Consider the following 24,036-nt stretch of genomic DNA (forward strand, 5'->3'; position numbering starts at 1 on the left):
AATCATGTTTCTAATGGAAGTTTCAGCTATATGCCAGAAAACTTCCAGGAAAATTACACTCAAATCAGGCAGTCACCAGCACATACCCACAGACAGACATTGCCAAAGCCATTTACCAGACAGAATAAATTTACATGAATACAACCTATTTCCCTGTGTTGCTTTCTGCAGCATCTCAGGCTGCGTCTTAACAAATTTAATCAAACCTGAGCCCAGTGGACCTGCAGTTCTTGATAGATTTTTGTGTCAATCATGGCCTGAATTTCTCCTCCACAGGGAATTTCCTTCTTCTCTACTGATCAATAAAAGACCAGTTGCATTTAGACACTTATGCTGGGATTAAAACATATATTGTGCTTTTTATTCCTGTGAGTTCTTCACTTCTCTGCACTTCTCAGGGTTTGTAGCTTCACTCTTTATGGTCATGGAATCATGGAATGGTTTGGGTTGGAAGGGACCTTACAGATCTTCTGGTTCCAACCCCAGACTGCTTTCCCTTATCTCCAATATAAAAAGACACAAATTATAAACTTCCACATTTCCCAGGTTTTCTTTGTCCCCCATCTGGGAGATTTTTTACACAACTCTGCCAGTATCAGAATAAGTAAAGCATTTAATGTCCCAGCAACTGGATAATCTCAGTTAGGTGGTTTTGAAGTATAATTGCTCCTATTATGGAATCATTATGGGATACAGAGATACACAGGGATGAGCTTTAGGCATAAATCTTTTCTTTTTCACTCTTTGTATTTTTAGAATGGGTTTCATAAATCAAACCCATTTATCAGCAAAGTTTTCTACAGCCAACAGAATTTACCCTCCCATGCTACAGAAGAAATAAGAATCTTAACACCATGGACACAGTCATTCCAAAGCATTTTACAATGATACAGAGCATTTGTTCTACACCTGTCAGTGGAAAGCCAGAGCCCCTGGGGTGAATTGCTGCCTTTAGTAGCACACAAAGTACCCAGCAATGCAGGGCAGGAAATGAGGAGCACACCAAGAGCCAGCTCTAAGTGCCACAGACATTTTTAGGTTGAGGATGTAATTATCCCAGCTGGAGCCCTGCCAGGAAATCAGCCAGGGAAACACAGCCTCAGTTCATTAATCCAGCTCTTGATGCCACCAAGCTAAACATTTCATTCCACATCACACCAGGGCTGGTCTCATTTACACAGCTCGTGGGTGCTAATAATGGTGTGTGGTGTCTCCTGCTCTCCTCATTATGGGATTGTGTTGAACAGGCCCCAAAAAAAGCTGCTCCACTTTTTTGACAGGCTTTTTTTCCAGCCTGGAGTGTTGACAAGAGATGAATGTCTGTGTCATTCTGTGTAGTTATGTTTAAAATCTTTTTCTTCCTCTCTGCTTCTTCATTGTTGTTTGGGTTGGTCTTTTCTAAATATAGGTGTTAAGAAAAGTCTTTTTGTCATGTAAAAAATCAGAAATTCCATCTAGTTAAAGAGTGTGCAAGTTTAGGTTGATGCCTCTAACTCAGGAGAAGGCTCCTGAGGAGAAGGCTGAGTCAGCATCACAAATCCAAAAGGGAAAATGTGATAAATTCAGAGAGAACATGGGCACTCATGTCACCATTGAAGACGTTGAGCTACAACTTGACACAACACAAAATAAGTCATGTAAGCAACAGGAAACTGAAGTAATTGACAAATGAAAATTAATGCCAGAATAGCCAGGCATCAGCATTAAAAATCTAAAACAAACCCACCCAACCAAAACCCCACCATCACTACAAAAAACACGCAGAAGAAAAAAAATAATCAACAAAACCCATAAAACCCCACTAGAATATTGGAATGTCATTGGACATACAGCATACAGCAAATACTTAAATTATTCTGATGTACTGACAATTGAATATTTAAGAAAACCCAAACCACTCAGAAACATGAAAACAGTGAAACCAAATATACATAGAGTGGAGAGGAGGAAAAAATACTCTCAGGATAGAACACACTGGAATATTCACTAATCAGTGCTTAGGTACACAAAATTTAACCTGCCTTCTCATGTGAACACTTCAGTCCAATTTCATGAGATTAAAAAAAAAACATAGTAGGAGTTCTCACTGAAAATCAGTATTTTATACCCAAATCCTTTAGACTCCTTTTGAAATCTCAGCTGGAGATCTCTCAGTCTTGTTCTAAAACCCAGGGCTGATGATACTGGCAGATGGTATCTTTAGATTATAGGACTTACAATGGAATAAACTTGAAAAGTACTTAATTCTGCTGCAATAAAGATAATTACAATCAAAGTCAATAAAACTGAAACATTTTGTTATAGGAATATATTGAAAACATCCTACCACACAATTTGAAAGCTCCTCATACCCACTTTATCTTTTGAAAGAAATTGTCAGATTTTGTGAGTATCCATTTATTTTATCACCAACATCCAGTACATAATTGTCTTAATACTGTTATAATATCTGTATTTTCAGGCTTTGATATTATTTTTTTAATATATTTGAGACCACAAGTACTTCTATATTGCTGTTTTATCTGGTTGATAATTGTTAGATTGTTCAGAAACATATGTACCATAAGCCTAATTCTACATTTGCACCCACAGGCTTTAAACCACTGCTCAGTTTTAGCCAAGTGAAAAAAAATGACACCATTTTGTCACCCAGCAGAATAAAAAACAGACTGAAAGTGGAACAGAAAGCTGTGGCTTTACTCCCATCAAGTATTTTTTCCCACATACCTTGTTTTCGAACATCTTCTACAGCAGCAACCAACTCCTCCTTGAGATCCTGGCTCTCTTTAGCAATTTGATCTCCTTTTTCCAAGAAGTTTTGAGTGGCTTGCTCCACTGAGGCAGCCAAAACATGAGCCTTCTTCGAGCGCCCTTTCTTCTTTCCAGACGGTCCTTTGTTGCTCGTGTTCACAAGTGTCGTTACCTTTGGGCAGCAAAAACAAGTTTTTGTCACTTTGAACAATTCTAAAACTCTTTAAAGGAACACCTGATTCAATCCTCACACTATTTTCTGTGCCCTGGATGGGATGTAGTGGCCACATGTTTTGAATAGATAAAATTGGAAATACAAAATCCAGCAGCATGTCTCCCAAAAGAGGGTTTTCCTTTCAACCTCTCCTCAGTCTGGGCTAAGCAAAGCACAGCCAAGCAGCAAAAAGAGAAAGATAAGAACCAGACATGGCAGGGCTGTGGTGCAAAAACACTTTTTTGTTGCTGGTTTTCACTTTTAAAAAATGAAGAAGCTGATAAAATGAAACCTGAACACACAAGGGTCAGAAACCATTCAAAAAGCAATTGTCCCTTGAGATAATGTACTGGCAGTGACATACAAATGGTGACAAAAACGTTGTGTTTTCCAGATGTGAAAGGTATGAAGTGCTCCCACTGCAAAGATTATACAGGTTAAAACTCTTTGCCTTAGTGCTACTTCACTGTATTCCCAATATTTTGTCATAAAACCACAGCAGGCAGTGAAATGATCCTACCACTATTTAAACAGAAGGAAACTCTGCCTCCATGTTTGCAGAATCCCCTGAAGGAATTCTTTATTGAGCTGTCAATAAACTGATTGGAAAGCTTAAAACCAGCACAGTGTGTACATCCCAGAGCTGAGTGTTGGGCAGAGAGGGAATCCTGCATGACTCCAGCAGTACTCCAGGCTGCTGCTCTGTCAAACAGGAATATTGAATTGGATACTATCAGGTGTTAAATGCACAAAAAAATAGCATCAAATCAATAATGCTCAGGGATGCAATTCTCCCTAACCAGGATACAAACCTGCAGTGTCTAAGCCACATATTTGCTGTAAGAAAATAAAGGCCTTTGTAACGAAGACATTTCACTAAAACCAAAAGTTTCTAAAACAAGTATGAAAATTCAATGTCATCCCATCCCTGTTACCAGAAGAGGGACAAGGTCTTTGGTACAGTTTTGACCAAAAAGCATTTTACCACGCTCTTTGTGCTGCAATTTTTTTTCTCTTTCAGTGATGTTTTTTTTTTTTTTACAACTCACACCTAAAAACTAGACTATAGAATAGTAAATATATGTATCTATACTTATCTATATATACAATCAGGCCTTGAAAACATCATATGCATGGATATATTGGGAGAAAAAAATGTATTCCAGAGCCTTCTATCAGGAAGGAGTCTGGCTGGCTACTGAGATGTAATATTCATCCATCATATGGGGGTTTTTCCACTGTTTATATTTAGAGATAATATTTTCTTTATTAGCTTTCCCTTGCAAATATTCCTCATGAAATTTCCTGAAGATGCTTTTGCAGTTGATCATTGTCATTGGCATCTAGTTATGGACACCTACAGAAATGCAAGTAATTCTAACCCACCACCAAACAACAAGAAAAGTTTATCATGACTTCCCAATGTGGACATAATCATAAATTAAAATAAAATATTTAATAATATTTTCTTTGAGGTCTTTTTTAAATAAAATAATATTAAGCCCATGCTGCTTAATATACAGAAATAGAGAAAAACCACTTAAACTGTCTAAAAGTGGCCAAAATCTTCTCGGGTAAGAACCTCTGTGTCAGTCTGTGTAGAGCAGATGAATATGTGCAGGTCCTAGAGATGAAGAGGATCTGGCACTGGAAGAAACCTTTGCTAATGCTCTGAGCTGCTGAGTCCACAACTAACACAGTCCACAGGAAAATCCAAATTACTACAGAAGATGAAGGCTTTTTTTCTATCACTTCTTGTAACCCACATGTAGGAAACAGCACCTCCAAAATAAATTTTCTTTTTCAAAAGGAAATATTAGTGTATTCTGTTTGAGCCCAATTCTTTCATAAATGGTTTGCTGCTCTTTTTTTTTTTCTTATTTATTTTGTTTCTATCATTAAAAAAATAAGTTTCAATCATGTCAAAAGCTGGGACTCAAATTTAATCATGGAACTGTGCCAGCAAGAGAGCGTAAGACCACAAATAGACAGTGCTAGAGGCTTTTTTTGCCAGTGAAGCTCAATGAGTTGTAAATTTGAAGCAAAGGTTTTAAAATTGTAAACAAGATCTACTGGCATGAAATCCAAAAAAAAAAAAAAAAAGGGATTCAGATGAAGCAAGGAGAGAAATTGTTCTCCATGTGGGGCTAGGACATTCCATTGGAAAAGGGCAATTCTGGATTCCAGTCTCTGCACCAGCAGGTTGGGTTCTGGATAATACAGAGCTCTCATAGGAAGAAAACCCCTCATATAAACTGGAATATTGACATTTTAACCACCTTGTGTCAGCTTCTTTAAATTACATTAAATCACCAGTTAAAAGGCTAAAACAGCAATCTCTTCCTAAATTAGAATTCCTGTTCCAGAAAGTCAGCTGTACTGGGACAGGGCAAAGGGGAAGGAAAGCTTCTGATACCAGTGACAGAAAAATCCACGGCATATCAGCTCCTTTCCCATTTTTAGAAAGGCAATAACCTATGAATTCATAAAAATTGCATTAAAAATGAAGAAAAGATAAAAATAAATTTTTATCTTATCAAAATAGCTCAGTTTTCCAGCAGGGTTTTAAAACTAACAGGTTTATTTTAAATATCTTACCCCACCTAAAGTGGTACAAAGGAAAGAATGTCTCTATCAGCTTCTGTTACTAATTAATGCAGAACTCACCCAAAATTCTGTACAATTATCAAATATATCACTTGATAATTACCATAAGCTCATTTGGCAGCCTTGTAATGATCCTGGCTTTCTGATCACACTAGGGAACCTTGCTCTCTTATTTTATTAAAGAAGCTTCTCACAGTCCTAGCACAGATCTCTGCTGGAATAACAGAACTTCACTAATTAATAGTTCAGCCCCATCCTGAATTAAGGCTCCTTACCCAGCTCCAGCAGCACAGAATAAAAGGTGAGGATGTCTTTGCTGAAAGCAGAAAATTCTATTAGGATGGATTTCCCAATGGCAGAGGTCATGAGTGGGTGGGGAAGGCCAGAAGTGAAAGGGGAGAGAGCTGGATCACACACTCATCAAATTAATCCCCTGGCAGAGCCCCAGCTCACACAGGAACATTCCTGGCTCTCTGAATTAAACTCTCTTCCCTACAGATTTCAGAAGAGGGTGGGCCACAAGTTTAAGAGTTGGAATTCTCCCCCTTTGCCTTCTCCTTGCTCAGTATCCACTCGAATTGTATTATTTACCCAAAATTTCCCACAACCACATTAAAAACAAGCATATATTGACAACTCTCGAGGCAAATATTGATAGATCCTTTTTTTTTCTCTTTTTTTTTTAATTGTCCTGCTAATCCTTGTGGTTTCTCCCTGGTCCCTCACACAGGACAGATGCCTGGGTGTTGTGTTTTCAGCACAGATTGGGAGCAGCCCTTTGAGAAAAGCTTGAGGACACTGGTGGCACATGGCAGGGGACTGGGAGAGGTGATCTTTAAAGGACTCTTCCAGCACAAATCATTTGATGATTCTGTCATTCTACAAATTTACATATCAGTTACAGAGGCTGTTGGGAGTGTTTCTGGGGGTGGACAATATTTATATGTTTCCTTAGTTTTAATAAACCAAAGCAGGCAAATCAAATACACCTCTGCAGACATACCTGTTATGAAAACCATTCACACAAACACTTGGTTCTGAAATCAGCTGTAAAGGGGTTTCTCTGAAGGATAACTATTATTTGCAAAAAAAAATTGAAAAAAAAAATCACTATTCTCCCCTCTGCCCCTTGTATTTTAAAGTAAATATTATTTGTTCTTCCCAGTGGCACTTCTTGGGTGTGAACAACTATGAGTTATTCCTCTCTTCTCATGCACTCGTAGATCACCAAGGTGCTGGAAACACTCAGTGACCTGAGCAAAGACAGCCCTGAGATTTCAGTGGAAGGGCCCTTTCTCCTCTGGGTATCAGCTGCCCTTCCACTCCACTGCACCATCTCATCACCTTCAGCACTCAAAATCTTGCTACTTCCAAAAGAAGTTTGTTTCATCAAAGGAAAAAAAAAAAATCATTACAACTGTCTGGAAACATAAAACCTCTTTTTCTGAACTGTCTCATGGCTAGGTTTGCTTTTTTTTTGTTTCCTTTGGCAGAAGAGATTTCAAAATACCTGGAGAAAGAAGCAGATTGTGTTGGAGGTTACAACACCAGCACAGCTCTGGGAAGATCTAATTTGATTCCCTGCTCCAAATGAGGTGGAGAACAGACCTGAGCACGGTGTTTGTGACCTTCCCTTGGACCATCCAGCAGCAGAGCAAACAGAAATGGAATTCTGCCCTACAAATTCCTGCCTCTGCACACCAAAGACTTAACTTATGATGTGGCTCTCAGCAGTAGCTCATTAGCTGATCCCACTTCAACTGCAAGGTGTTACTGAGCTAAATACAGGAGAAAATGCTTTCAACAGCTGCTTTTCATTCACATACAAAACAAAAAAAGCAGCTAAATTGGATTTTTTCCATATTTGTGCAGAGGAGCAGATAACTTGCTGGGTTTTTTCCCATATTTGTGCTTATTCTCTTATGCCACACAAAAAGAAGGGTTTTTTCCCTATTACACCAATATGTGTGAACACAGATGTTCTGCTGAGCATGATTCAGTCTGTAACAAAACTCCATTTTTTGATAATAACTGTTCTTCAATTTTCCCTATCAACTCGAGTAATTTGCCACTGTCCTTACCCCATAAATCATAACAGCTTACATAATTAACTCTTGTAATTATCTCCACACGATTAGCACCAGCTGTCTACCTAATTCATAGAACTGAAATTGTCCTTCTATTCTGTGTGGATATTTGGATCCTCATTGATGAACAGAACTTTGCCTTTCCACGCTGAATTCCAGTGGTTTAACCCAGCTTTTTGTACTCCTTCCAGCTCCCCTCTGTGTTTGCAAACACCTGCAGGTTACAGGCATTCAGGAAAAAGCAGAATCCTCTCTCTAATGCATAAATTATTAGCTGGGGTGCTACAAAATGCCAGTGCCACACCTCCCTTTTGGCTGGGAAGCACCCAGAAAATTGAGGCAACACTGATCAGAGCCAGGATATTTTATATTTTAATCCAGTGTAGCTTGAGGACAGCGAGCAGCTCCAATTCACATTTCTGTTGCCAAACACTGATTCCTGAACAAATCTGCATATTTCTGTTCTGCCCACATCATGCACCTTTAGGATGTAATTTGGAGATAGCAACACCATTGCTGCTAATTTGGATTTTTCTTATCAGTGCTCCCACTACGGGAAGAGGTTTACATCCTGCCCAACGTGAATGAATATTATATAAGGCACTTTTAAAGTTCTTCAGCAAGCATTAATTCTCAGTGGAATTTCTGACTACTTGTTATGCTATCAAAAAGAATAAAAAAATAAATAAACCGCCCCACGCTTACTTTCCTCCCACAAATCTTCCCGAAAAACTATCAAAAATTTCTACAACAGACATACAAGCCTGAAATATGTTTTCACAAAACATATTGTTAAGAAAAAGAAGAATAGAAAAACACAATTAAATGAAGAATCATGGTTATGTTCCTCCTACAAATCTTCATGAAAAATGAAGCCATGAAAACCTGCAGCATGTTTTCACCAACTCACCTACAAGTAACACAAGAATCAATATAAATTAAGCTAATAAAATGTCTCCCACAATACAATTTGCCTCCAATTTGTTATAAATTAGACACAAAGATTATTAAATTCTCCTTTTGTGACAAATTTCTCCTGTTAATTGGCACTAAAGCACTGTGATGCTATTTAGAAGCCAAATATGAATTCCAGGAGTTACCTGGTAGACAGGAAAAAGAGATTATGTTAATATTCCACTCATGAAAGACAGAACATTTCTATTCCTCAGGTTTCCCAAGGATTCACTTGCTCCTGTACATTCCAGGAGGTTCCAAACACCATCCAGTTGTCAACTGGTACCTTCAGGAGTTGACAATCTCTTGGAACTGGCAGCACAAGCAGCAATATCCATTGCAAGATCCCCTCTCTGTGCTGGCAGGGCTGCAAAACTTCACTTTTGAGAGCTAAATAATCCCATTTCTGCACACAGGTTTGAAGTATCTTGCTAGGATTTTGGCAATTCCAGCTTTTGCCAAGAGAGAAAAGCTGAAGCAGGTGTTTAATTGGAGCAACTACAAATTCTTTAGCGAAACCATTGGCTTAATCTGACTCCTAAAAAATCTGTTCAAAGCCTTTAAATGCAAGAAAAAGATTAAAGTCAAATTTAAAGATGTTCTCAATGGGAGTTTTCTAATTCCACAAAAGGGCTTGATCCCAGTCAAGTCCAACAGCCAAAGACAGCACAGAATCCACAGATTCCCATTATTTCATTTTTTTAATGTTATACCAAAGCACATTATGCTGTACCATTCCAAAAAATTCCTATCTATGGCTTGTGTAAAACATGCATTTTTCTCTCACCTCTTTCTGCATTATGCATAAGAGTAGTTCATGATCGTACTGATGTGAAAAGAACAAAAATTCCTGCCCACCCAATGACCTAATTTGCAGGATGACCCCCTTAGGGGCCAGGCCATGAGCTGGGGGGCACAGAACTGTCTTGGGGGTCAGAAATGTGGGTTTGAAGTTCCCCAGGCTCAGCAGAGAAGTGAACCAGGTCATCCTCCTTCAGGAGTGACCTCCTTAACACCTGGGATATTTTATAAGAAGGTGGGCTGCAACACCAGCGTGCTTGGGCTTGAAATGAGAAGAATGAGCCATTTTTTACCCCTGAAGGAAGATTTCAAACTAAGTCCAAGCAAACTTGTGCTCTATTAATCTATTAATATAAATGTGATGTAAGCTCCCCTCTGCAGGCTCAGAGTTCAGCATATAAATTCTGGGAAGGGATGGGATTTCAAAAAGCTCCCTTTCACATCTCTCCCACAACTTCTAAATCTCACTCCTAAGCTTCTCTCTTCTCTTCTCCATGTGTGGAAAAGGAGAACTAATCATGTCACTTCTGTTTATGGATTACACTCCCAGAGCTGGGTGCCTAAATGGACTTGGCACCTCCAAACCTTTGAGTCTTCCAAATCAAGGATCCTTCTGGGTTTTATATAGCAGAGATTGAATTTTAATTGGAGCAACGTTTGGCAAATCCTTTCCGCTTGTGATCCTGCCACTATCTCCCTTCTGTTCCTCACTGTCCAAGTGAGACAACATCACATATCCATGTGGGAACTTAAAATGTTGAAACCACCAAAGGCAAAGTTATTTGGCTCCAAATGATCATCTCTGGGCAACTTAGCAGTGGTTTAAAGACCACAATGCACAAAACATTCCTTTAGAGAGTAAAACATGAAGTTTATCTTACCCCAGGTAAAAAAAAAAAATCAGAAAGCTGGAGTCTATCTGGCAATCAGTAAATACACCTTAAATGCAGTGACCTCAAAGCAACCAGAAATGTCAACCTCCAGGGCTGTGTTAAATCATCTTGGCAACCACTGAGCAGTAATTGAGGAAGAAGTAATTTTTTGCATTCAGTAACTTAAGTTAATTTCTCACAGTTAATAAGTTATTACTACTGCAAACCCCTGCTGACATCTGTTATTTTCCTTGTTAATTAAAACAGTAAATGTCACTGATGCCTTAAGTGTGTTTTTTCTGCAGTTTTACCAACTTTTAATTTTGGGCAAAACTTTGTTGCACTGCTTTTGGATGTAGAAGAAAATTCATCATCATCTGCAGTTCTCTGTCAGGATATGAAGCCTCTAAAAAGGCTGCCTGCAATCTATGTGAATAATAAAGTTAAAAGTACAAACCAGAAAGTATAAAATAACCCCTCATAACTCTAATAACTCTAATTCCTTCCAAAAATGAATATAGCACATGCAAAATGTGAGATATGTCAGCAATAGCTATCTATTATTATAAAAAAATTAAGTCTTGTGGTAATCAAAGGGTATCAAAAATAAAAGATTGCTGGCATAATATGGGAGAAAATCAACAAGCAAGTTCTCATTTCCATACTTAGTGTTAATCAATTAGTATTAATCAATCAGAAATGACACCACCTTGGCCTAAATATTCTAAGTGGATTCTGAAAATATCAAAAAAAAAACAAGATAAGGGAAAAACACATCTGTAGCTGAATCAAACAGAAATGCAAGTGTATTTATATTAATCTCAAAAGTACCAAATCATTTGAGAGCTGCAAAACAAAACAAAATACCAAAAACCTACTTGGTGTCACACTGCCTTCCATTCCACCACCAGTTTTTATTTCTCCCAGTTCTTTAGCAGAACAGAGAATAAACCCAAAGGGTGTCGGACTGAATCAAGGAAGATATTGCATTTAACCACATGAGGGCACACCACACTAGAGTAATGGGAAAACTCCTGTGAAATCCCTGGATTCATTGTACTGGTGCTGTTTTATTGGATCTGTAGGAGAGCAGGAGCCTTGGCACTGTAAACAGCACATGCCTGACAAAGGGAAATTCTTGGCTGATATTTAATGCAGTATTTTCTTGACACTTGTTGTTGGTTTAAAAATCTGTTAGCAATCTTAAAAGCAGCAGTATTTAAGATGTAGTTATCAAAGGAACTCAACGACAGGGCAGGCAGCAAGTTGTACTGGCTAGGGGAGGAAAAAAAGGAAAAGGAAAAGTGAGATAGAAAATGCTTTAGTGAGGTTCTACAGCTTTTTGTAACCAGTTCTGGGGTTGTGGATTCTCCATCCCTGGAAGTGTCCAAGGCCAGGCTGGAGGGAGCTTGGAGCAATCTGGGATAATGGAAGGTGTCCCTGCCCCTGGCAGGGGGTGGAACTGGATGGTTTCAACATCCCATCCAACCATTCTATAGTTACACTGAGGGAATAAAACACCTGCAAATTTTATTTCCTACCTTACTAGATACCACATCTGCAACAGAAACTTCAATATCATCTTTCTTTAGGTTTTTTTTTCCAATGACTCAGACATTGCACAAGGAGAAATAACAAAAAGGATTTAAATAATCCATAACTGGATACCAAAATAAGATAGCAGGCAGTAAAAGGCAGGTAGAACAATATTTAAGCTCCTCACAGGCAGCTGATCTCCCCAGGCTTCCAGCAGCCAAAAGAGAGACACCAGTGCTCCAGCTGATGGAAGCACCAGGAGCTGCTTCCTCAGGGCAATGTGATTGTTTGTGAACTGCCCTAAACAGCACTAAAAACAATCTCATACATCACTAAATACCAAAGGCAAACGATTCCCAGGAGTTTCTGTTTCAGTTAATGTAAAGTACTGTAAGTGAAGGAAGTAAAATATTTCAGGCATATGTGGTGAGTTAGTGCTCTGCTTTCTCTATAACAACTAATATATCTTTTTTTAATGAAAACCTTGTCCATAAAGAACAGCAGAAAACAGAAGCATGCAATCTTTCACTCTATATAGACACAGGTTAAATCAAAACTCCCTTAGAATGCACACTACTTAATTTTCTGGGGAGTCTATTTTGAATAGTAAGAATAATAATGAAATTAACTTCTCCTTCATGCTGTTCCATTGCACTCAGGCTTATGTTATGTGCAGCAAAGAATATCCTGGTGAGATCCCAAATGCAGAGCATCTATGAATTCTCACTCAGGAAGGCAGAAGAGAGTATTCCCTGAAGGGTGCTTTATTTAGGTTGTTTATTTTGCACATTTCACACACTGTATAAAATCTCCATCGCCAACTTAAAATTCCAAAATTAGCACAGAATCACAAAATATCCTGAGCTGGAAGGGACCCACCAGGATCATTGATCCAGCTCCAACAATCCCACCCTGAGCCTCCCTGGTGTCCAAACCCTCCTGGAGCTCTGGCAGCCTCAGGGCTGTGCCCATTCCCTGGGGAGCCTGGGCAGTGCCAGCACCCTCTGGAGAGGAACCTTCCCCTGATATCCAAAATAAACCTCCCTGACCCAGCTCCAGCCATTCCCTGGGTGCTGTCCCTGTCCCAGGGAGCAGAGATCAGAGCTGCAGACCCTGATGAGTCTCCAGCTGAACAAGCCCAGGGACCTCAGCCATTCCTCATATGGTCCCTCTAGAGCCTTCACCCTAACACAGTAATTCAATTTAGGCTGCAAGGAACCTCTGGAATCTCTAGCCCAGCTCTTCAACTAATCAGGGCCACCTTCAGGGTAGGATAAGGATTTGTCCCAGTACTGCAATGTCTGTTTTACTCATGAGCCCCAAAAAGGACTCAGTACTGCAGATGGGGCTTAGAGGGCAACTCTTGCTTTCCTTCCCGCTCTATTATTGTTGCACTAAACCCACCAGAACAGCTCTGATTTACCAAAATATGAGTATTGGTCTAACACCAATACTCAACTGTGATGGACAAAAGACTCGCTAACAATTTAAAGTTACAAATGAATGTTTATTCAGCACTGGGCAGCAGTGTGGGGTAACTCCCTGATACACACTGCAAAATTACAGGTGGTCACAGAGTCTATTTATTGACAAAAGGTTCAAACAAATTCATATTCATAATACCAGCCCCTCCCATCCCTGCTTCCCATGGTAATTAGCTTGAATGGCTATTAAGCACCGTGGTTGGCTTCTTGAATTAAGTCTGGGGTCATTTTTGTGGGGAGGGGTCTTAAAAGGAGGAAGTATGGTGAGTCTTCCTCACCCTGACCTTTTCTATCAATGACAATACAAATGGCTTTTGGGGCAACTCCAGTTTTGCAAAGAATGAGTTTCTGGTTGCAATTGTTTGTGTTCTTTGGACCTAACTACCAGTTTCATCCTTTCTCATTGCAAGCACAGCTAAGCAAACATAAATTGACAGGCAATCAATTATTTAAGTTTCAGGTAACTATCTCAAGCCCAGTTTCTTCTAACTTTTAACTAAAATCCTAATTTCTTTAAGATCAGTGTTTCAGCTCCATGCTGATGTGGCTCTCCAGTCCCATGTTCTGCATTTTCCAGCAGGACTCTGACATTCCTCCAGCACAGCAGGGCTCAGTCAGCCTCTACCCAGCCCACATCACAGCACCAGGGACTCCATCCCCTGCAGGACTCTGCACTGGTTTTTGCTGAGCTTCCCTTGCTTCTGCCAGCCCATTTCCCCACCTGCTGAGACACTCCTCATCCAGCCCTCCTTGAGCACATCGAACTTCCTCCCAAATTGGTGTTGTCTGGAAATTCATTGAGGGTGCATTTCACCCCCTGCCCACACCAATGACATTAAACAAGGTCAGCTTGACCCCAAGTCCTGCAGAATTCCCTTGCAATTGGTGGCCATCAATCTTCCACCCCTCCTATTGAAGTCCAGAAGTCCAGCCAATTTTTGACCTCCTTTGTAGTCCCCATATCATTGTAGAGAAGCTGAGAAGGCAAAGCCTGTATTTCATCTACAGTTAGAAGGCAGAGCCTATATTTCATCTGTGTTTCTCTCTATTGTGTACCTTTTGCACAGCAATACAGGAAATAAGAAAAACTATCCTACAAAAAGCCAGCACCAGAAAAAGAACAGAATTGTGTTATTACAACTGGTGGTAGAGATTAGATGGAGCCTGTGGAAAGGTTCCTTAGATCTTTTTGGTTTTGTTTTTTATTTTAATACCAACTGACTGAGCTTTCAAGTCATTACTATACAGCTAACACAAGATTCAAAGCTATATTTTGATGGTCATACACAGGGTTTATCTGCCATTGGAAATCAACCACTCAGGCTTGGGGGTCTCACATCCCTTTTTCAGTGCAGCATATTTCAGGAATTACAAGGGTATGGTGCTGAGCTGGCACACAAACATGGAATTATAGAATCATGGAATGGTTTGGGGTGGGAGGGACCTTAAAGACCATCTGGTTCCATCCCCTCCTATGGGCAGGGACACCTTCCACTATGCCAGGGTGCTCCAAACCCTGTTCAACCTGGACTTGGGCACTTCCAGGGATCCAGGGGTAGCCACAGCTTCTCTGGGCACCCTGTGCCAAGATCTCACAGGGAAGAATTTCTTCCCAATATCTAACCTACATTTCACCTTTTTCAGTCTAACCCATTACTTCTTGTCCTACCACCACAGTTCCTGATGAAGAATTCCCCTCTGGCTTTCCTGCAGCCTCCTGGATACTGGAAGGTGCTGTGAGGTCTCCACACAACCTTCTCCTCTCCAGCCCAAATCCTCTCCTCTCCAGCCCAAATCCTCTCCTCTCCAGCCTGTTTTCACAAGGGAGGTTCTCTGGTCCCCTTCTCAACTTCCTGGCCTCCTCTGGGTTTGTTCCAACAGTTTTATATCCTTCATATATGGAGGGCACCCAAAATGTACCCAGCACTGCAAGTGGGGTCTCACAAGGGCAGAGCAAAGGGGGAGAATCACCTCCCTTGACCTGCTGGCCACACTCCTTTGGATGCACATTTATTTTGGAATTTCGTCACTGGGGACCTGCCAAGGCAGTACAGATGCTAATTCAAACAGCCTGCTGTTCAGAGACAGAATTCCAGACATGGCAAAAGAGAACATTTCCAGAAACCTCCTTTGGTCAAACTTGAAGTAAGCACTGGCTTCCTCCCAGGCTTCTCCAGGAACTGATCCATCTCTGTCCTCCTCCTGCTGTTCTAGAATTTTTTGTGAGAAGAACAGAGAGCAGCAACATCATCCCACACAGACTAACAGCCATTTCTGTCCCACACACTCCACAGACAGATCTAGCTGAGGAGACATCACCTTTTTTTTCCCCTGTGTTTGTTTCAACAGAACCATGAGTAATATCCATAATTATGCCACTGCATATGGCACCTAAATCTCCCTGATGACCCCAGCACTAGGCATTTGTCTGCCCACCTGATCCCTGGATTTGGGGCTGTTTTTCTCCCCCATGGCAAAATTCAGGCTGATTTTCCCTCCTGCTGCAAATTAAAGACTCCTTCCTGACCCACTGTCTCTTGCCATTGCCAACATCAGCATCGATTTTTCTGAACAGCAGCACAATACCAGTAACTCTGGATTAAACTTAACCCTGTGGTGAGGGAAACAACAAAACCACAAAATTTGAAGGGTGATAACCTCAACAGGCAGTGACAGCCAAGAAAAGTCTTAGAAATGTAAAAGAAAAGAATCTGATCTATATCCCCAGCACTAAGTGGCAATTGGCAGAATAGAACAGCAGGTGCCAAAGAGAAGTTGGTGTGTCTGAAACACAAAGTGACATTAAATTGGTTTTCAGCTCATTCTGACTAAAGCAAAGAGACAGAAAATAAGCTTTTTACTAAAAACCAAATGCATTAATTAACACTAAATATATGGACTTCAGGCTGTATTTGTAAGAATGAGCTATTTAACAGAGATGTCATCCTTAACAGCACATAATTCCATACTACATTTTAACAACAATTATCTCAGTGGGCTATTACTGCTAAAAATTAAAAAAGAAAAAGAGCAGATCTTTTCAGTCAGCTTCTTAACAAGCACATCTAAACTGTTTTCTTTAATTATTAAAATGAAAGCCTTTAAAAAAATGCCAAAATTCTCCAACACAACTGTGAGAGCACACAAAGCCCTGTAACACAAATTTCCTTTCCCACTAAAAACTGCTCAAGAAAAGAATGGTTGTACTTCACAAATGCTACTCAGAAATGTTGAAAACCACCCAACATTAAGTCTTTGGGGATGCAATTTAATTTCTCTGCCTTCAGAGCAATGCATAAAGTCAGTAGAAATCTGTACATCGCTAAGTAGCAAAAAAAAAAACCCAAAAAAACCCACAAGGATTGACTCACAAAAAGTCCAAAAATTTGCAAATAAATACAGTTGAATGTACAATATGAGAAGTTTTAGGCAGTTACCACAGGGAATGTGTAACAGCTGGTAAAAATACCATCCCTAGTACAACCTAGGAGACTCCAGAGACTGGGAATAGTAAAATTCAGATTAGTATCTATGAGTGGAAATGTTTGTTAAGAACCAGAGTCAAAGCAGAAAAAAAAAAAAAGATTAAAAGAACAAGCATTTAGTCAAACTAAACATAAAAATTCTTCCACTCTGCCACTTGAAAGCTTGCACATTAGGCTAAGTACTGCTCCTACTGCTGCTTCCAGGAGCGTGTTTATACTTGGGCTGGGTATTGTTTGTGTTCTTTTATCTCAGATATAATGAACCTCCTTTTATTAACCGTGTTAATTGATTAAAGTTTAATTTAAATATGAATGCATCTCCTGCACTGTTTCCAGATAAATTCTCATTTTTGCCGTTTGCTGTAAAATATATGAATATTATTATCAAGGAAGAAAATACCTGATTTTTCTCTCTTTTTTTTTTTTTTTTTTTTTTTTTTTTTTTGTTATGAAGAACACAGTTCTGAGTCCTTAAAGAAAATATTCCCATATAATTTTAAAGGGAATTACATTTCTGTAGAGTAAAAGATTAACCAGGTATGTTTTGGAGTGAGTTAACAGAAGGCAGTTTGCTGTTAAATCAGTTTAGAAGATAATTCTACATCACTGAACAAAACCTTCACTAGGATTTATCTACCAAATTCTATAATTTGCTATTTATGGGGATTACCCACCAGGATGACAGAATGATGAGCAACTGAAACCAATACTTTCTTTAATGCAAATGTATGAAGCTTTGGAGGTGCCACCAGGATAAGAGAGATATAAAAATTACTTATTTGATTGTTACAAAACTGCTCTGGGAAGATTCCCTGCCAGAGCTGCCACTGCATCTCCTCTCCCACAAGAACAGCTTTTTTTGTTTGATCTGCAGCCACAACAAGGATCTTTTTTAGGCAGCAGCCCTGGCCCATCATGAACAGCAGTGGATGACTTCCAGCCCTGGTCCTGCTGCACCAGCAGCCACACCACCACCAGATTTCCACTTGGCTCAAATAAATTGTTTTATTCACCAACTGTCGAGTCAAACTTGTGCAAAGCCCGCTATGGCCAATTATTGTGAATGTAAAACCAAGACCAAGCTGCCCAAATAATTTAATATACATGATAATACAGTGTTAGCAGAAGAAAGAGCCCTTAGGCAAAAAACTGCTTGTATCACTTGAGCATTTAGATGCTATTTAGGATTTAGCTATCAAAAGTTGTGATCTTGCACCTTTTCCACTCAATATGTAAATATTGGACCTCTTCAAGGCAATTCTCTTTGGGATTCTTGACATTTAAAATAAAACAATGGCAGAAGGAGCAAATGAACTTTCTTACTTTTAGTTCAGGACAATGCATTCAGACTCTATTTTTATCTACTGAAACACTCCACTTAAAAATTCCATCAGGATTGTACTGTGAGCTGCTTTTGCTCTTTTGTTCCAATTATTTACCTTCTCCTTCCACTTTTTACCTCAAGTTTTCTCATTAAAAAATAAACAGCCAAACCTTTCCTGTACACACAAGTTTTGATGACAGAGAGCTAACTAAAATGAGTTTCCTACGAACTGAAAAATAAATGCCAGTCTTGCAAATTACACTTATTTATTACTATTTGTTAAGTAAACCATTTAGTATTTCAAATACCTATTTTTAAGTTTGAAGGCCTTTGTTAAGTGAGCTGGTTTTGCAATAAATCTTAGGTCAAATAAATATGATTTGCTGTGTTGACAAACTGTTGGGAAGGTGGGAAGAGGATTTAGAGGTAGGTGTGGGAGTGGGATATAGAAAAGCAATGCCTAGCAAAGGTTGCTGGGGTGTTTGAGGTTTTTGTTGGATTGTTTTTAACACCGAACTGTAAGGAAAAAATAAGAAACACATCCTGTGGAAAACCCTTTTATAAAAGGTTTGAACAGTTCTACATGATACAAGAAAGGGAGGAGATTGCTCTGTGCATGCATTTCAGATAAATAAAATTATCAGCACTCTGAAATTTATGGAAATATGATATTCCCCAAATCTCTGCACTTTACTGTGCAAACCAAGGATCTGCATTTTTTTGACACAAACTGCCAAGTGAATTTTTTATTAAATCTGGTTGGTCAGATTGTTTGTGAAACAGGAAAACACCATCTCCAGAAAAAAAAAATATATTGATTTATACAGAATTGTTGAAAGTTAATCCATGATTTCAAGGGAAACTTGGAAGAACAATCTCACTGAACTCATCCCAGCAGTCACACAAGTCTGCAACAGAGGGGCAGTGCTCAAAAATACACCCACAGAATTACAAAAGTTATTAATTTGTGAAGGAATTGCTTTTAGCTGACAAAAAACCTTCTAAAGCTTAAAAGCCATCTTAACAAATATCTTGAAAACATCAGCAGTTAAGAAGGAAGAGTCTAAAACGAACAAGTGTCTTTTTTGGAGGCATTTATATGAAATTAAAGATGGGATTACATTGAATAGAAGGAAATGTTTGTTTTCAGGAAGACAAACAGATCTCTGTATCACACAAGAGTAATTAGAAATATTTAAATTTCCTGGGTGTCACCCTCTCTTTTCTAATATTTCTTTGTGTATTCAAAATTTGTTTTGATTGTTGATTTTAATAACTTGAAAAATTTTCAGCCGCAACTGTGAATACAAATTAATTAAAATAAAATCAGGAGAAAAGATTCAATTCTTAAGAAACTAGATTAACCCATGTCAGCACCCAATGATTTCATGCAGGAACTGCTTTTATTGACATATTCAGATTTCCAGAAGAATTAGAAGCTGGTCAGTACTGGAATAACCATTGATATGTTTATTCTCCCCCAAAGGCTTTCTTGGGAATTCAGATTTCATAGAACATGTTGTGGGTATTTTTTTTAAATAATGTTGACAATAGAGTAGGTGAGACAAAATTAAATTACATGGTAAAAAAAAAAAACAAAACATAATGTAATGTGAAAAAAAGGGGCAAACAACAAACCTTGCCTGTAAATGAGGCAGGATTTGCCTTTAAGTGACAGATGTTGTTTTATGAACACAACTCACACACAGAACACCTTCAATATTCCCCATATGTGTCAGCACCAAGCAAGCTTGAGATCTAAAGAACCTGATGTTTTCCCACACAGGCAAATGCAGGTGGAAGCATTATGTTCATGAGGCTTAAACATTCACTTTTATTCATAAATGAAACAGGAGTCACAGGAAGGACATTAAGCAGGACAACCTCAGACAATTACCATAGAAACCCACTTACATCTGTTAAACATTTTTGGCCAGAAAATGAATTCAAGCCATTAAGTATTTATGCTCTCTTAAATACAATCTGTTATAAACGGGAAAATGATTTACTTGAATATTTGTACAAGCCAAGGTTTTTACACCTGTTAACTTCTGAAAACCCCCAATATTTCCTGCTCAGCCACAGAGGTTTGGAGGCTGCTGTCCCCCTGCTTTTCACCACCCCTGATGAAGTTTGCAGCTCCAGCAGAGGCTGGGAAGGGACTGAAGCCCAAAAAAGTGCCATTATTAATTAGGCACATGATGCTCCTGCTGAGTAATGAATCCCAAATTTGCTCTGCTCTGACTTGGGGGCACAGCTTGCACTCACAGATAAAGTCCCCATTAAAATCCTCTTCCACAAGAAGAGCTGCAGATCCATCTCCAGCTGATGAATTCCTGATTTTTAAGAAGGCATTAGGTTGCTTATTAGTCTCAAAACTTGAGCACCAACTCAGGGGGAAGCCAAAACTTGCTCACCAAGAATATTTAGGCTCTTTCAGACTAAGTGGGAAGGAATGATTTGTTAGGAGAATAAGAAGCCTCAGTGCTGACCTGAAACTATGCAGTCTCTAAAAATAAGAAAAAAGGAAAGCCTACACATGCACACACTCCAGAGGAATACATTCCTTCCTTCTGTTTAGCACAATCACCCTTCCAGAGACAGCAGAGAAATTTCCCAGAAAAAAAGGAAAAACACCATGAAGACTCACACAATATTTAGTTAAATTTGCATTTCTCATTATTGCTGATTATCAGTCTCTGTGTGAATACAGAGTGTGGTTGTTTATTCTTGACCCAGGCCTTGATCTCAATCCCTCCACTTAATAAAAATCTTACAGCTTTCTTAGACTAGCAGAATCTGAGAATCTTTTTCTTCTTAATGAAAAATGTCTTGAGAACTGAAATGGGAGAAAGGTCAAAAAAAGCATCATAACCTTTTCTGCTTCCACTATGACAAAAATCTTAATATTACGCCTTGTGTTTGTTCACATCTGGTTTTTTTTTTTTTTCAGGAAATTGCTCAGACTGTAATCATAACCTTTCCCAAAGCCCAGATTAATATAACTCAATAATAAATGTAATTAAAATGTAACAGCTAAGATCCCTGGACTCAAGATCTTACAGACAGAGTACCTCTGCTCATCAAAGGTCTCCATCAGTTTTTCTACTCTCTCTTGGGCCTGTGATAGAGATCTTGGAAGTGAAATACTTCAGCCTTCAAATTCAGCTGAAGGCTAATAAATAAAGGGACACAACAAATAAAAGGACACAGGAATAAAAGGACAGAGGAAAGATACCCAAGAAGTCAAGAACAATTCTGGCAATTGATATATGAATAAAGTGGAAAGGAAACAGATGGCACAGTATGCATAAAATCCACTATTATGCTAATGAAATTAATCACACTAAAGCTGACCACAAAGCAGCACAGAGGACACTTGCTGCATTTAGGGATAAAGTGGGAAACAACAAACTTCAATGTTAAAATAAAAAGTTAGCAGAGAGAGGGAAAAAGGATATATACATAAAGCTATTGCTGTTCCAAAGAGATGCTGTGATTGCCCCTGCTCACTGATGGACAGAAAGGCAAAGGAATGAAATTAAGCAAAACAAAAAGACAAAAAAAATTAAATTCTGGCACCATATTCATGGAAAGGGTGTAAAAATATTTAGGCTGTCTCACTCCAAAACAGAACCAGCTCCACCTCTGTGCCCTTCCTGGCACTCACAGAGCAGAACCATCTACCCTGGATTTAAAGACCTTGAAATGGCCCCAGGCTGCACCAGGGGAGGTTTAGATCAGGTATCAGGAAAAGGTTTTTCACAGAAAGGGTTGTCCAGCAGTGGAACACACTGTCCAGGAAGTGATGGAGTCACCATGGCTGGGAGTGTTCAGAAAAAGTGTGGATGTGGCACTTGGGGACACAGGTTAGTGGTCAACGTGGTGGTGTTGTGCTGGTGGTTGGACTTGATTATCTGAGAGGTCTCTTCCAACTTCAATGATTCTGTGATTCTGTGAATACCATCCACTGCATGACTTCCTTGAGAAATCTATTTTAATGCTTCCCCAGTCTTACTGTGAGAGAGCTTTTTCCTATATCAATTTGCAATCTTCTGAGTTGGAAATTAAGTCCATTATTTCTCTTCCTACCCACTCCTGCACAGAAAACAAATTGTCCCATTGCCTCCTCATGTATTTGAGAATGGCTACATTCCACTTGACTCACCCTTCCTTAGAATAACTGCTCCATTTTGTCCCATCTTTCACAGAAATTCATGTTTTCAAGGTTTCTTAGCTTAGTTATCACTCTTATCTAGACGCCCTGTAACTCAAATCTGCCCTCAATGCAGGGATTAAACTGAGCATCATATCAAATCTTGGAGGGACAGCACCCAGGGAACGGCTGGAGCTGGGTCAGGGAGGTTTATTTTGGATATCAGGGGAAGGTTCCTCATCCAGAGGGTGCTGGCACTGCCCAGGCTCCCCAGGGAATGGGCACAGCCCCGAGGCTGCCAGAGCTCCAGGAGGGTTTGGACACCAGGGAGGCTCAGGGTGGGATTGTTGTGGGGTCTGTGCAGGGACAGGATCTGGATCAGTGATCCTGGTGGGTTCCTTCCAGCTCAGGATAGTCTCTTACAGTAATTTCACGATTATAAACTGCACATTACAATACAGAGTGTGATAAAAGGTGTCTGTTCTATCACCATCTGTTGAGGGTGGGGCAGTGATCCTGATCTCCATGGGAGATATTCTGCTAATGGGCCATCCATTGAAACCAGGCAGGGCATTGTTCTTTATCTTTTCACAACCCATCCTTCCTCCAGCCAGTCATTTTCTGCTCATGGCCATTGAGTCCCACTGTGGGACTGATCAAATTACTGCATCCCATTGGGAGTTGCTCCAGCCAGGGGGAAGAGCCCAACATTTCTTACCAAGATAAAAACAGAGGTTTTGGGACACTAAGGGAGCCCCTTTCTCCACTGGACTCCAGAGGAAAACCGGATTTCTCCACATCCCCACTGGAGCTCCGGAGGGAAACTGCACCTTGTACAGGAGCACTGCTCCAGCTGAGCCACATCTGTCACTGCAGGAGGATGCAGCCACCATGGAATGGGACTGCTGCCAACACCCTGCCTGACGGGTGTCAGGTTGTACTCTGACTGTGTCAGGGTTTGGGGTTTGTTCTTTGTAGTACTGTATTTCTATTTTAATTTCCCTAGTAAAGAACTGTTATTCCTAATTCCCATATCTTTGCCTGAAAGCCCCTTGATTTCCAAATTATAATAATTTGGAGGGAGGGGCTTTACATTCTCCATTTCAAAGAGAAGCTCCTACCTTTCTCAGCAGACACTTGTCCTCCAAACTAAAACAGCAACTTTTCGTTCTTTGTCCATATATAAGCCACACCTGATTATAAGCCGCAGTTTGGTTTCAGATCAAAATTTTAGTCAAAATGTTGCGGCTTATAATCCTGAAATTACTGTAATCTACAACCTTACCTGACCACTAGAGCCCCAGCAGGGCTGAAAAGCATGGAATGAGTATTTTTCAGGGCAATTTATCTCTGATCCACAGCTGATTTAGTGCAGGCCTGTTCAGTAAATCACAACACTCTTGCCATGCTCCTCTGTGAAGCATCACTACAATTCCTTGTCTCCTCTGCAATGGCAGGTCAGTGATGTGTATTTATGCAGTTAATTACACTTGGCCAAAGCAGAGCTTTCTAATTGTCTGGACTGAATTAGATGCTATATTTTCACATTATCATTTGTACTTTGCCAAGGTTATGTTGACTCCTCATTCTGCCTCCCAGCAGGCTTCAGCCCCAGCTCAAGCTTGGTGTTGAAGGCATTTCTCCATTCCATCATCTGGACCTTCAGCTAAAACACTGAAAAAATCAGAATACCATTTGGTTGACACACCTTTATTGACAGTGAAACCAGGGAGTAAATCTCATTCCATAGCAGCTGCACCTGAAC

General features: G+C 39.7%; 1 protein-coding gene across 1 annotated transcript in view; it reads right to left on the bottom strand.

Annotated features, from left to right (window-relative positions):
• CTNNA2 (catenin alpha 2) overlaps positions 1–24,036 on the bottom strand; it is a 406,333-nt gene that overhangs the window by 361,470 nt on the left and 20,827 nt on the right. Inside the window, 1 exon segment of the mRNA XM_033060738.1 lies at positions 2,728–2,923. Within this exon segment, the coding sequence (XP_032916629.1) occupies positions 2,728–2,923 (196 nt within the window).

Source organism: Catharus ustulatus, chromosome 5 (assembly GCF_009819885.2).
Source record: "Catharus ustulatus isolate bCatUst1 chromosome 5, bCatUst1.pri.v2, whole genome shotgun sequence".
Taxonomy (NCBI): Eukaryota; Metazoa; Chordata; class Aves; order Passeriformes; family Turdidae; genus Catharus; species Catharus ustulatus.